At 53.9% G+C, this 13,781-nt stretch overlaps 1 protein-coding gene across 4 annotated transcripts in view; it reads right to left on the bottom strand.

The window, feature by feature from the left end:
• The window catches only part of DNMT3A (DNA methyltransferase 3 alpha), a 120,551-nt gene that overhangs the window by 68,115 nt on the left and 38,655 nt on the right, over positions 1-13,781 (bottom strand). For all 4 annotated transcript variants that reach the window (XM_032293942.1, XM_032293941.1, XM_032293945.1 and 1 more), the window contains exon 3: positions 10,316-10,420. In XM_032293942.1, the coding sequence (XP_032149833.1) occupies positions 10,316-10,420 (105 nt within the window). The remainder of the gene's footprint in view (positions 1-10,315; positions 10,421-13,781) is intronic.

The following is a 13,781-nucleotide window of genomic DNA, read 5'->3' as shown; positions in this document are numbered from 1 at the left end:
AGGTAATCCACCCACCTCGGCCTCCCAAAGTATTGAGATTACAGGCGTGAGCCACTGCGCCCTGCCAGAAGTGACCTTTAAGTTTTGCTTTCTTATAGTTATTTACACACAAAAACTAAAACCCAGGAGGAGGAGAGGTGAGGGTCGTGGCAAGGGGAGATGAGGCCCTGGCATCTGGGGCAAGGAGCCCTCTCCCAGGCTATAGCCCACATGCAGCGCTCACTGGGATGCCATTCTCCCACCTTCACTGCCTCTTTCTTTCCCACCAGGAGCTCCTCTTGCCATCTCCCCCAGAACCCAGCAGAGGCAGGGGCAACCTCACCTTGGTCACCCAGAAGACTGGGCCTGCCATGGTGCTTTTAAGGCCTCCATGAGATCCATTCCATGCCACCCGGGGAACCCTGGTGTCAGGCCAGCCACGGTCTCTTCACCATCACGTGCACAGACTTGAGAAAGAGGTGCCCGATGCCTGACACGCACTGCCAGCCACAGGGCAGGTGTGTGCGGGGAAGCCACAATGCGAATGCACACACGCCAGCGAGGCCCTCCACTCACACCTTGGCTCCTGGCTCCTTCTATGTCCTCAGCTCTGCAGCCCCATTACCCCTCACCCAGCCTGGATTTTTCCAGGTTGACTCGCTTCAGGAAACAGCTGCATGTCCACGTAAGCAGGGCAGCTCTGCCCCCGAAGCATTGGCACGGGGCCACAACTGCCCACCCCCGCCCTTCCTGCAGCCCCCTTCCCCTAGCAGCCCTCCCCAGAGATCTGACAGCATCTGGAAGCAGCCTGTGGCAGGGAAAGCCAGAGAGGCCCACCCCATGCCCATTCCAGGAGGGCGAGGTGTCCCCAGGTGCCCCCTTGCTCAGCCTCCCTGGGGTGGACAGAGCAGGCTCCAACGCTATGGAGCTAGGACCCCCGACTCCTCCAATTTCCCTTTTCCCTGTGGGTGGCTAAAAGCACCACCAATGGGGTCAGGGACGGCAGGACCAGAGGCCAGAGGGCCGACTCTGGAAACTCTGGTCCCAGCCTGGGCACCCCTCAAGGTCCCACCATTCCCCTCACATCTGTTGTGAGCTACCTGTCTCCCTCCTCCCCAGAGATCTCTCCACTCACGTGTCTGAGGAGAGAACTCTGGGCTCAGCAAAGCCTTAGAGGTCACTCAGTCCGTGGCCTTGCTAGGCCGTCACAAGCCAAGGCAAATGGATGCCAGAATGACCATGCCCAGTGAGTGGCCGGCCCACTTGGGGTTCTGCTTCCAGCGGGGACACTGGTCTACCTGGAAGAGGGCCTGGCTGTGCTCTTTGAAGTCAACCTCAAAGGATTTCACAGTTAGCTGGAGGCTTTCTTTAAAAAGCTGTTATGCTGCCCAGATGCGGTGGCTCACGCCTGTAATCCCAAGACTTTGGGAGGCTGAGGTGGCCAGATCATCTGAGGTCAGGAGTTCAAGACCAGCCTGGCCATCATGGTGAAACTGCATCTCTACTAAAAATGCAAAAAATTAGCTGGACATGGTGGTGCACACCTGTAATCCCAGTTACTCAGGAAACTGAGATGGGAGAATCACTTGAAGAATCACTTAAGCCTGGGAGGCAGAGGTTGCAGTGAGCTGAGATCGCATCACTGCACTCCAGCCTAGATGAGAGTGAGACTCCATTTCAAAAAATAAACAAAAAACCCCAGAGAAAGCCGTTATATATGGAAGATCCATGTGTTTAAGTAAATCTCTCTTTTTTTTTTTGAGACGGAGTTTCGCTCTTGTTGCCCAGGCTGGAGTGCAATGGCGCGATCTCGGCTCACCGCAACCTCCGCCTCCTGGGTTCAGGCAATTCTCCTGCCTCAACCTCCTCAGTAGCTGGGATTACAGGCACGCGCCACCATGCCCAGCTAATTTTTTGTATTTTTAGTAGAGACGGGGTTTCACCATGTTGAACAGGATGGTCTCGATCTCTTGACCTCGTGATCCACCCGCCTCGGCCTCCCAAAGTGCTGGGATTACAGGCTTGAGCCACCGCGCCCGGCCTTAAGTAAATCTCTTTTGAAGTGACTTCTATTTTCAATCTCTGCCATCCCTAGGGTGATGGGTTTGGTAAGAAGGGAACCCACCTTGGAAAACAGTGCTGTCTTTTCCGTGCTTCATTTCCCTTTCTGAAATGTCTGATGGGTGTCTTCCCTCCACCCCCCAGCTGTGCTGTACTCAGCCCGCTGCACCCAACATGATTTCATAGCCTTAATCATGTCCTCTCTTAGCCTTTGTCTTTGCAGACTGGAGAGTCCTAATCTCTTTAGTCTGTCCTCTCTTGGCAGCCTTGCCTTCCCCTTGATCAATTTAGTGCCCTTCTCTGGAGCTTTTCCCGCTCGCTTATGTCTTTCCTGAGGTGGAAGAACCAAAATGTACAAAATTCTCTAGGTGGGGATGATGAAAGAAAACCCATGTCAACAGCTCTGCTGGGAGGCGTGTGCCGGCGCATACCTGCGCGTACCTCCAACGGCAGGAGCAAGGCAGGTGCAGCCCGGGCCCTAGAAAAGCTCCTGGGGTCCCAGGAAGGCCACAAAGTCCAGGACCTGCAGGAATGAATGACTCGCTGAAGGTGGCCCTGGGATGTGGAGGGATGGAAATAAACAGATGGATTATTTTTGGAAAAAAAAAAAAAAAAAAAAAGGATATTCTGAGATGCTACTTAAATGCTCCCCGAATAAGACCAGCTACATAAGGTGGCCTTGACAGGGACCCCTGCCCCATCTGCTCCCTTCCAGAAGCCTCATCTCTGACAACAATGCTGACCTGACACTGTCCCTGCCGTGTCATCACTGGGGCCTCCTTTTACGCCTTTCCCTCCAGCATCCCCAGGGCCAGCAGCATATGCTTGGCCAATCCTGCCCCCTCACTGCCACCTCCCACAGGCCCTGGGCCTTCGCTGGCACCCCTGCCCCTCCACCTCCCAGCACGCGCTCATGCTCGGGGATGAATGCCATGCTCACGGGTGCCAGAGCCAGTTTCCCAAACACGACTCCTGTCACGTCATCTCCTCCTCCTCACAACCTTCCAGATAACACATTTTTCAGAGAGGATGAAGAGTAAAAGCCCTTCAGGCTGCCTGCAAACTACCTTTCCAACCAAGACTGAAAACATTTTTCTTCTTGCTTTGAGACAGCGTTTTGTCCTGTCGCCCAGCTGGAATGTAGTGGCACAGTTACGGCTCACTGAAACCTCACCCTCCAGCCTCAAGAGATCCTCCTGCCTCAGCCTCCCAAGTAGCTGCAACCACAGGCATACCACCATACCCAGCTACTATTATTATATAATTATACATATATGTTATTTACTTTTTGAGACAGAGCCTCCCTCTGTCATCCAGGCTGGAGTGCAGTGGAGCAATCTTGGCTCACTGTAATCTCCGCCTGCCCAGGTTCAAGCAATTCTCATGCCTCAGCCTCCCAGGCAGCTGGGACCACAGGTATGTGCTACTATGTTCGGCTAACTTTTTTGTATTGTTAGTAGAGACAGGGTTTTGCCATGTTGGCCAGGCTGGTCTCTAATTCCTGGCCTCAATTGATCTGCCTGCCTTGGCCTCCTAAAGTGGTGGGATTACAGGTGTGAGCCATCGTGCCCGGCCCCATAAACATTTTTCAATGAATCCCCAGTCACCTCAGCCAGGCCTGCGCCTGCGTGTTCACAGTCCCTGCCTTTGGGCCTCCCCACACCCGCCCCGCCCTGCATGCCTTCCTTCCTCCACACCCAGCTCAGCAAGGTCCTGGGGTGGGGGGTGCTTCTCACTTTCCTCTTGACTTCTCCAAATGTCACCTCCTTTCTAAGGCCCAAGTCGAGCCCTGTGTCCTCCATCTTTCCTGGCTTCCCAGCATTCTTAGGAGTCCCACAGCACTTGAAGTCCCCGCCACAGGCTAGGCCTTTCCATGTGGGACTGCAGTAGCTGGGCGTCAATTTCACTGCTCAGCAGTGGAGCGGGTGGGTAGAGCTGCCAGGAACAGTTCATAACCATCGGCTCTGCCCCCGAGCAGTGTACCAGCCTGTCTTCCTCACGCCTTCCAAAACACGAGGAGACTGGGTAGGCAGTAGCGTGTACTGATGCAGACCCGCAGGAAGAAAAGCCACCTCTAGAGGCAGGTCAGGGGCTACAGCCCAGGAGTGGGAGACACGATGTCAAGAAGTTGTGTGCAGAAAAGCAAGGGCACCACGTCACGGAGCTGAGGTGCAAAGGGTTAGCCCAGGAGCGGCTCTGATCTGGAAACAAGCAGGGGAGCTGAGCTCTGCCTTAACTTGGAGAAGAATCAAAGGTCCTGTTCCGCTGGAAAGCTAGCAAGTACGGCAAACCTCCGACAGCTGCCATAAGCTGTACCCAGCTGACTTCTGCTGCAGCAGGACGGTCCCCTAACTTCCCCGTTTATAACCCAAGTCATTTTCTCTGAAGCGGTGCAGTTTGCCCTCCTGGACTGGCTCACTACTGTGCTGTGTTGGAGGGTCAGCTCTAACACCGGCTTGGGCTCAGCTGAGCTCAGCACCAGTGCCCAGCTCCTCCTTCTGTTCCCTCCCATTCTGGGTTATTCTTAGGAGGTGACCTCAGAGTGCTCCCTCTGAGCAAAAATAACCCTGGAGGAAGTTGGCGGGTATAAATCGTCAATGAATAAATACGCATCGCTAGTAAACAGGGGATGGAGGCTGGCAGGGCCGCTCAACCCCCAGGGCCTGGTGGGTAGGGGCAAAAACTCTCCCTCCAGGGCTCCAACCAGAACCATCCACGAAGGACAAAGGCCTCCGCAGGACTGTCTGAGCTGGTGACCAGGCAGGAACCAGCCTCAGACACCCACACTTGTCACCCTGCTACATCCTGGGAGGCTGCCCCTTCCTCCCCACCTCACACCCACACATGGGCTCAGCCCCATGCGCCCACCCCTGCCTCCCCATCAGGGGAACTGGCCAGCCCGCAGGCCCTGGCCCAGGTGCCAGCTCCCTTCCTAAGCCCCGCCCCACCCTGCAGCTGACTTCCTGTTTCCTGTTGCCGGCTCTGACTGCAGCATCCTGGCTCTCTGGCCAGTGCTGCAGACAACTAGGCTGTTGCTGTTTTGAAGCAGGCGCACCTCTTCGCCCTCAGACCCCCGCAGCCTTTGGCACTTACACACGAGCTCCCTGCTATTTGTGTCACTCATGCTCTTTAGTTATATTTTCTTTGTGTGCTTTTTGGACCAGTTCTACACACTTTTTCCAGCAGTCCTGCATTCACATATTAACTTAAAGAGAACCTCTGGGTAGGTACCCAGGAGCCAAACTGCATGGCTCCAGGAATAAGGAGGAAAGAGCACCATGGGCTTTGCAGTTGAGAGACGTGACGTCCAAGTCCTGATCATCCTCTCTGAACTTCAGTCTCTTCTGAATGTGGGGATGATAATGAAGGTGGACCCCAACTACCTCACACAGGTTTGTTGGCATCAAATAAGGTAATCCCTGTAAAAGGCCTTTGAAGGCAGTAACACGCTGTGTAACCATGAGCCTTTATTGCTAGTCTCTGTCTTCAGTGAGGCAGGCAAACTCATTGTGGCACAGCTCAGTGACTACGCAATGGCGGTGCATTTTCAAACTGTCGGGGATGAAAGTGCAAGCTTTGGTTTCAGATTTTTAAATTCTCAATGCGCTGAGAAATGATACGGTTGTAAAATACAAAATCACAGCACGTGGATGTGGCAACATTATCACATGCACATAAAATCTTCTGAATAGTTATACTCAGTTCTGTACTGACAAGTAACAACCAGCACTACTCAAAGTGAGGTCTGCAGACCACTGCAGTCCACGCGGGTGATTGGTGGCTTGTAATTTGTCTTTATCCATTCTTTTTTTCTTTTTTTTTTTTTTTTTTGACAGAGTCTCACTCTGTTGCCCAGGCTGTAGTGCAATGGTGCGATCTTGGCTCACTGCAACCTCCGCTTCCTGGGTTCAAGTGATTCTCCTGCCTCAGCCTCCTCAGTAGCTGGGATTACAGGTGTGCACCACCACACTCAGCTCATTTGTGTACTTTGAGATGGGGTTTCACCATGCTGGCCAGGCTGGTCTTGAACTCCTGACCTTGTGATCCACCCGCCTCGGCCTCCCAAAGTGCTAGGATTACAGGCGTGAGCCACCGCGCCCGGCCATCAGTAGTTCATTTTTATTAATTTTAGAAACAGTTCAAGAAGGGAGAGGAAAGGCCAGGTGCAGTGGCTCATGCCTGTAATCCCAGCACTTTGGGAGGCTGAGGTGGGTGGAGTTTCTCCACGTTGGTCAGGCTAGTCAGGAGTTCGAAACTAGCGTGACCAACATGGAGAAACTCCATCTCTACTAAAAAAAAAAAAAAAAAAAATTAGCCAGGCGTGGTGGCGCATGCCTGCAATCTCAGCTACTGGGGAGGCTGAGGCAGGAGAATCGCTTGAACCTGGGAGGCAGAGGTTGCGATGAGCAGATATCGTGCCATTGCACTATAGCCTGGGCAACAAGAGGGAAACTCTGTCTCAAAAAAAAAAAAAAAAAGAGGCCAGTGTCAGTCACGGTGACTGAACTGAGCCTCATTTTCAGGGTGGGTTCTGCTGGGCTGCAGTGCTGGGACGGGTGGAGAGAAGGCAGGCTTCGGAGCAGTGGAAGGGGAGGGCAGGGGAATGGCTGGTGTGTTTAGGGAGCAGTGAGAGGGTGAGGTTTCTATGGCCAAAGGGGTAGCATCAGGCATAGCAAGGGAAGGGGTGATCAGATGGTGAGGGGTTGGAATCCAGATCCTGTCCCCTAAGAAATGGAGTCCCGGGGGTTCCTGTAGAAAGACATGCTGGTGCTACATGTACTGTGATTATGTGTGACCTCCTCTCTGCAGAACACATGACTGAAATAGAAGACGTCTTCCTCTGGGGGCTTCCCACACATGGTCAGTGCTCAGGAAGTGGAAAGTGTTTGTCATGAAGGGAGCACACTGGCCTGGGCATGCGGGGGGCAGGTGGAGTCTGGTTTGGGCAAGGGCAATGCCAGGGGCAGAAGGCACCCAGGGACAGATGCCTCTTGAAGGCCACGACAGACAGTCCTTGAGGGCAAAAGGAAGAGAGAGCCCAGGATTTCTCGGGCTTGGGGCTGGGACCTGGTGAGGACGCTAGTGGGTGTACCTGACCCTCCCTGTCCAGGGCCGGCTGTGGAAGCCAACAGCCTCCAGCCAGGGTTTCATCTCTTACTTCCCAGTCCCCATCCCCCATCACACCTGTCAGGACCTGAGGCAAGCTCCCTCCCCAGGCTTAGCTGGATGACACACTCAGCTGCTTTAAAGCTCCCTGGCAAATCTATTCCCACGGCCACAGATGCAGCAGGTCCTCAGAAGCCCTCTCTGCTGTGCTCCTACAGGGGAGGGGAAGAGGCCAGGACCAACACCTGCGTCCACAGGGCTAAGCCCCGGCTGCAGCAGGAATCCCCCGACATGGGTTTCCAGGGAGGGCCGTGCTGGCCGCTGTCCTCAGGGTCAGTCTCTCTTGGTTCTTCCAGTGTGCAAGGAGTCCCCAACAGGACTCCCCAACAAGGACTCCCCAATCAGCTTCACCTTCCCCACGCTCCTGCTCACCCTGGGCCTCTCCTGAGAGGCCAGGCAGCTGCAGGTATGACCCAGGACTCAGGCTAGAACACATCCAGACCATAATGGGCACAGGATGGGTCCCACCTCCCAGGACTGCTGAGAGGCTGATGCTGGGCCCCCACCCCTCAGGCCTGCACCCCAGCCTGGTGGACCCTGGGCCCTGCAGTGGAACAGGTTTTTACACAGCCAGCTCTGCACATTTTTTTTTTTTTTTTTGAGACAGAATCTTGCTCTGTCACCCAGGCTGGAGTGCAGTGGCACAATCTTGGCTCACTGCAACCTCCGCCTCCTGGGTTCAAGTGATTCTTCTGCCTCAGCCTCCTGAGTAGCTGAGACTACAAGTGTGAGCCACCATGCCTGGCTAATTTTGGTATTTTTAGTAGAGGCAGGGTTTCACCATACTGGTCAGGCTGGTCTTAAACTCCTAACCTCATGATCTGCCTGTCTTGGCCTCCCAAAGTGCTGAGATAACAGGTGCGAGCCATTGTGCCCAGGCTTTGCACTGTTTTGCTGTTTGTAAAGAGCCCCAGGAGGTAGACAGGGCAGGTTTTCCTGGCAGCCATATTTTACCAATGAGGAAGCAGCCCAGAGAGGTTGGGTGACCTGCTCAAGGACACATGGCTGGGAAGCATTAGATCAAGGTGCTATTCTTCCGTCAAACTACGGTTGCCGTGGCCTCCTGAAAGGGAAAGGTTTGGCCAGGCAGGAGCAGTCCTGACCTTTGCTGAGGCCCCTTAGTACATGCACCATTTCATTCTCACAGGGGCGAGAGATTTTTTTAAGGGGAACCTGAGGTTCAGTCAGCAGCTGTTCAAGGCTATACAGGTAGCCAGTGGTGGAGTCAGAATTTGAACTCAGGTCTCTTGGACCCCAAAGACAATGTTTTTCCTTCTACACTGCAGCCTGCTCCAGACCCAGGGATGTATGACCGCCGGCCCCTCTCCCCTCACTCGGCTGTGCCCCTCCTCTCTGTCATTGTCCAGGTGAGGTACCCATACTCCTGTCCCTGACTTCCTTGTACCTTCTTACCCAAGAGCTTCATTCTACCTCTCAGCAACGTGGCTGCCCTGTGATTCCAGAGATTCACAAAGATGAGTCTAAGGGTTGCTGGGTCTTTACTTGCTACAGGTGGTGGCTCTTGTCCCCAGAAACTGGATGGGGACAGGCAGATCGCAGGTTGCCAAGCCTCAGGAAAGGGGCAGGGCACGCTGCAGATGTGGAGTCACCAGTGTGCTCTGACTCCAGCCTGGCTCCCCTCCCACACCGTCTCCATCAAGGTACCCTGCAGGTAGAGGAGCGTGCAGGGGCCCTGGGAATCTGGAGTCCGCTGCCAGCCAGAAAGTCCTCCAAAATCCCATTTTCTCTTTCAATACCATGTGAATTTTTCGTTCCAGGCCATAAAATATCCATGTTTGCTTTAATATTAAAATGTTTAAAATTACTTACCAGTTAAATGACTTCACTCCGGCCCCACCCCCCTCCAAATCTTCGGCAGAATTGGCAGTGGGGCACTGCATTATCCGGCAGGTTTCTACACCCACCTCCAGGAACCCACCGCCTGCCTCTGCCATCCCATTTCACTTCAGTCACCTTCACCCCAGCTCTCTACCCCAAGGGAGCAAGTCCTGGGCTCCAGGCCTGCTGAGAACATTTCCTTGAAGGGCTGAGCAACAAATCCAGAGCCTCTGACTCCCCCTTACCTTCTTGCTCCAAGTTTACCATTCTCAGCTGGAAGGGGCTAAAAGAAAGGAACCAGCTGTCTCTGGTTCTGGCAAATAATGACTGCTCCATGTCTAGTGAGTTTAAGGCATAAGCCACTCAGGCTCCTACAGCCCAGGGGCCTTGTTCTCCAGAGCTGCCCCCAAGCCTTAGCGGCACTGGCCCCCAGAAGCCTGGAGCTGGGCTTGGCCCTGCCACCTACTCCCCTGCAGGACTTCCTTCACCAGGGCCCTGATCCTCCTGCTCTCTCACGGCCTCCTCAGCCTGCATCTCCTCACTCCCATTTGATCAGACTCCCAGGCCTCAGTTCCCTTCCTCCTCCAGGTGGGGGCTGAGACCCAGGGTGAGAGTGTGGCAGTGAAGCGCCTGCAGAGACGGGCCAGGGAGATCTTGGTCCAGCCTGGGATTCTGGCAGGCCCTCTTGCTTCCCTTCCAGAGGGAGGCCAGGAGTCAGGGGCCTGGGTCAAGTCTCAGGCCCAAGACCCACCAGCCAAGTCCCCTGACCCCTCAGGGCTTCCAGGTCTGCATGTAGAAAAACGCCTGTAATCCCAGCACTTTGGGAGGCCAAGGCGGGTGGATCACGAGGTCAGGAGTTCAAGACTATCCTGACCAACATGGTGAAACCCCATCTTTATGAAAAACATGAAAAAAATTAGCCGGGCATGGTGGCACACATCTGTAATACTAGCTACTCAGGAGGCTGAGGCAGGAGAATCGCTTGAACCCGGGAGGCGGAGGTTGCAGTGAGCCAAGATTGCACCACTGCCCTCCCGTCTGGGCGACAGAGCAAGACTCCATCTCGAAAAAAACAAACAAAAAGAAAATAGGGAAATGAGGGTGGGATAAGAATGGGGTATATGAAGCAGTTCTGCAGCTGGAGGGGTACACGCCATCACCTGGTCTTAAACGTCCCCAGGTCCCTGCAGGACACACATCACTGGCATCAAGTGCCCAGGCACACGTGTGTGGCGTGTGTGCACAGGAGGGTGTAGGATGCGCCACTCACCGGGGGGTGCTTGCGCTTCCTCCCAGGCCGCCCCACCTTCCGGGCCGTGGTGCTGGGCTCTTGGCGCTCCTCCTTGCCACGAGGCTCCTCCTGCTCCTCTCCATCCTGCAGGCACAGACACAGCCTGTGAGGCCAGAGGTGGATCCAAGCAGTGCATCATTCCAGGGCTGTCCGGGGCTGGCCTGGCCTCCCTTCCAGCCCCAGCCTCCTCCTGTCCCACCAGCCACACTTCCAGGGCTGTGTAATATGCCCCCCTCCAACTCCCCTCCTGCCTGGTGAAGCTTGAGTCACCCCTCAGAGCCCCATTTAAAATACATCCTTGGCCAGGCACAGTGGCTCACACCTGTAATCCCAGCACTATGACAAGCCTAAGCAGGAGGATCACTTGAGGCCAGGAGTTCGAGACCAGCCTGGGCAACATAGTGAGACTTCATCTCTACAAAAAAAACACCCCACACCCATATATATGCATATATAAATAATAATCCTTGGGGAGAACTTCAGGACAGACTCTGTGCCCGAGCAGAAGGCATCTCTCCCTCTTTATGATCACAGTTTCTGAACCACAAAATCATAACACAAGCTCTGATAAAGGATTTGTTTGAGTTAAAAGTTTATTCGTCTGAGAAAGTTTTTGTTCACAGGTACAAATTACATTTGTGATCTACTTAATGAATCACCTTTATTGAAAATAAAATCAAGTGAAAAGAAATATTAAGCAATATCTATTTGAAGTCCATGAGATACTTATGAGGACCGTGGAAAGTGGAGCACTGTACAGCCATGAACACCCCTGCCAGGTGGAGCCGGCACCGCACATGCCTGTCAGCCTGCAGGAGGGTCGTGGGGACTGAATCTCAGCTCTAGTCCATCTCTGTGCTCACTGAGTTTGGGTGAATGTTTTGTTTGTTTTGCTCCCCACCCCTCGCATGACACCTGTGCAAGGCTGGGCCCTGATGTGCTTGTCTCCTGGGGCACAGAGACATAAACCTAGAAAGTCCTGCCTCACTACTCCCGCCTGGCCACAAACCACCCACAAGTCCCTTCTGACTCAGCCAGGCTCTGGCATGACTAATCACCAGCAGAAATGATACTCGGGAAGGAGGGAGAATGCGGCCCTGACCCTGCAGAGGGAACACAGGCTGTTCTTCACATCCTTCACCATGTCAGGAGCCCAAGACGGCTTTGGGGCCCTCCCTGGGGAGGGGGCCAACCCAGGGTGCTGCCAGCAGCACAGACGGAGAAGGGGGTCCACAGCTTTCCCGGAGACCTGAGTACCATGGCCCTCGACGTCCTACTTAACTTTCATTTTCTGTGATTGCAAAATACCTTGTGGTTTGCCACATTAATTTTTAGATGATAATGGGGCACACAAATGGAAACCCACTGTGACCAGCTGTAGACGTGAGACCAGCGGGAAGAACGTCCCTGGTCCCTCCGTCCATCCTCCAGCTGAGCCATGTCCTCGGGGCAGACCATCACAGCTCAAGCTCTGTGAGGCCTCCAAAGACATGCACATGGCAGGGGAACAGAGGTGCCCAGTCTTGGCAAAGGTGGGGGCCACAGTCAAGCTGCAGAGAGGCAGAGCTCATATAAGAGATGGAGACAATGCTCGGAGGCACAGAAGAGAACCCTGGTATGCTGTGGGAGCAAGGAAGGGGAGAGCTGCAACGCCAGAGCCCAGAGCTGTCAGAGAAAGACACTGAGGATGAGGAGGTTCGGCTAGCGTCAGAACAGCTGACCTCCAAGGGCACTGTCACTAAGCTGTGCAGAATAACATGGCAGTGAGGGTTGGAGAAGGGCCAAAGAGGACAATTTAAGGAGCACAGTGGAGGAAGCATCTGGAAAGGAAGCCAGGGGACAGGGGAGCCCCATGCCGTCTTGGAGGGAGAGGCCAGCCCTGGGACCGGAGATCCTTCAGGGGCTCTTTTCAGGAAAGCACAGCAGAGGGGTGGTGAGGGCAGAAAGGCCGTGGGAAGAGGAGCCAACTGGCGGGAGCCTTCAAGAGGGCTCCGCATGCCCAAGGGTGCATGCCCCATGGGAGGCCAGGCCTGCTGCTTCTACATCATCTTCTGAAGACGCCCCACATAAGAAAGGATCACACAGAGAGAACGCATTGCCAGTGCAGCTTAGTATTTGTGAAGGTTCTGATTGGATCTACACAACTGCTAAGAATTTCAGGCAGAGGCGGGGCTTCAGATCCAATTCAACTGGTGCCAAATGGGCACCATTTGATCAGCATTTGTAAAATCATCAGGGGTCATGTGAGGTCATAGAAAGAGCGAAGTGGGTCTGAGCCCAGCTTGTCCATTTCCTAGTTACAGGAGCAGCCTCTTGGAGCCTCAGTTTCCTCATCAGTAAAATGGGGGTATGAAGGTGCCCATCCTGTCTGCTTCTCGGGGTTTTGAGAAGACAGCTGCACAAAGGGTTTATCCCTTTGTCTGTTTTGTTTACTGCTGAAGCCCCTGAGCCTAGGACAGATTCTGGAAAAACTCCTACTGCCCATAAATTCTGGGCTTTAAACTATTTCTTTAACAAGCTGCATTTGTGACAGAGGGATTCATTTGACTTTCTTTTATTCTGAATTAATCAGAGATGTGAAAGTCAACCAGAGCTTCTGATCTGTGAAAGGGAACCACAGTTACTACACAGCAATGACCTAAAAATAAAGACGCTTGACATTTCACGATGGGCACTGGCTTCCACTGGGCATGTGGAGAAAGCCTTTGGGGGCCCTGACAGGCCACCCCTCTGCCATATGCAGCCCTGCTGACATCTCTTACCTACACCACATGTGCTGAGCCTATAGGTGCTTGGCACATATTTTTTCCCCTACTGGATTCAATTCAGTGCAACCCAGCCCAGGAGGAAGGGGTGGACCCCGGGGCCAGGCCACCTCTCCAGGTCCTGACAGGTCCAGAGAGGGTGGGGAGGGCAGGGGTGCTCTGTGTACCCCACACCTGGTGCAAGGTGCTCTATGGCTGGCCCAGCATTCAGGCCCCATGTGCTTCTGGGTGGTATTTGGAGTCTCCACGAGAGCCAGGTCTCAACTCCTAGCCTTTGCCCTTGACATTTGGCTCTAAGAGCAGCGATGTTGAAAGCACGTTCTCTCCCGCCAACTCTTCCGTGATGGAGTCTTAGGGCAGAGTGGGAAGCGATGCTTCTGCTCTGGGCCTGCCTGAGGTCTCCTTGTGGAGGGAGGGGACTGACACGCCGAGAAGGGTGAGCAGATGGCTCAGGCCATGCCCCTCAACGGTTCCAAGGAAGTGTAGCAAGTGGTTCATTCTCGCATCTGTCACGGGGTCTGTTTTATTCCATATCTTTGCTGATGGGTTGAGCAAAGGAATGTAAAATATGCTTATCAAATCTGTAAGTAGCCCTGAATTAGGAGGTGTTGCTAATACTCTGAAAGAAAACAATCTGATACGTGGTGACATGGAACAGCTGAAAAACAGTAACACGGTTC

The sequence above is a fragment of the Sapajus apella genome, unplaced genomic scaffold (assembly GCF_009761245.1).
Source record: "Sapajus apella isolate SASKATOON/1434 unplaced genomic scaffold, GSC_monkey_1.0 scaffold31, whole genome shotgun sequence".
Classification (NCBI taxonomy): Eukaryota; Metazoa; Chordata; class Mammalia; order Primates; family Cebidae; genus Sapajus; species Sapajus apella.
Note: the sequence above shows the minus strand (reverse complement) of the source record. Positions and strands in the feature narration are given on the sequence as shown.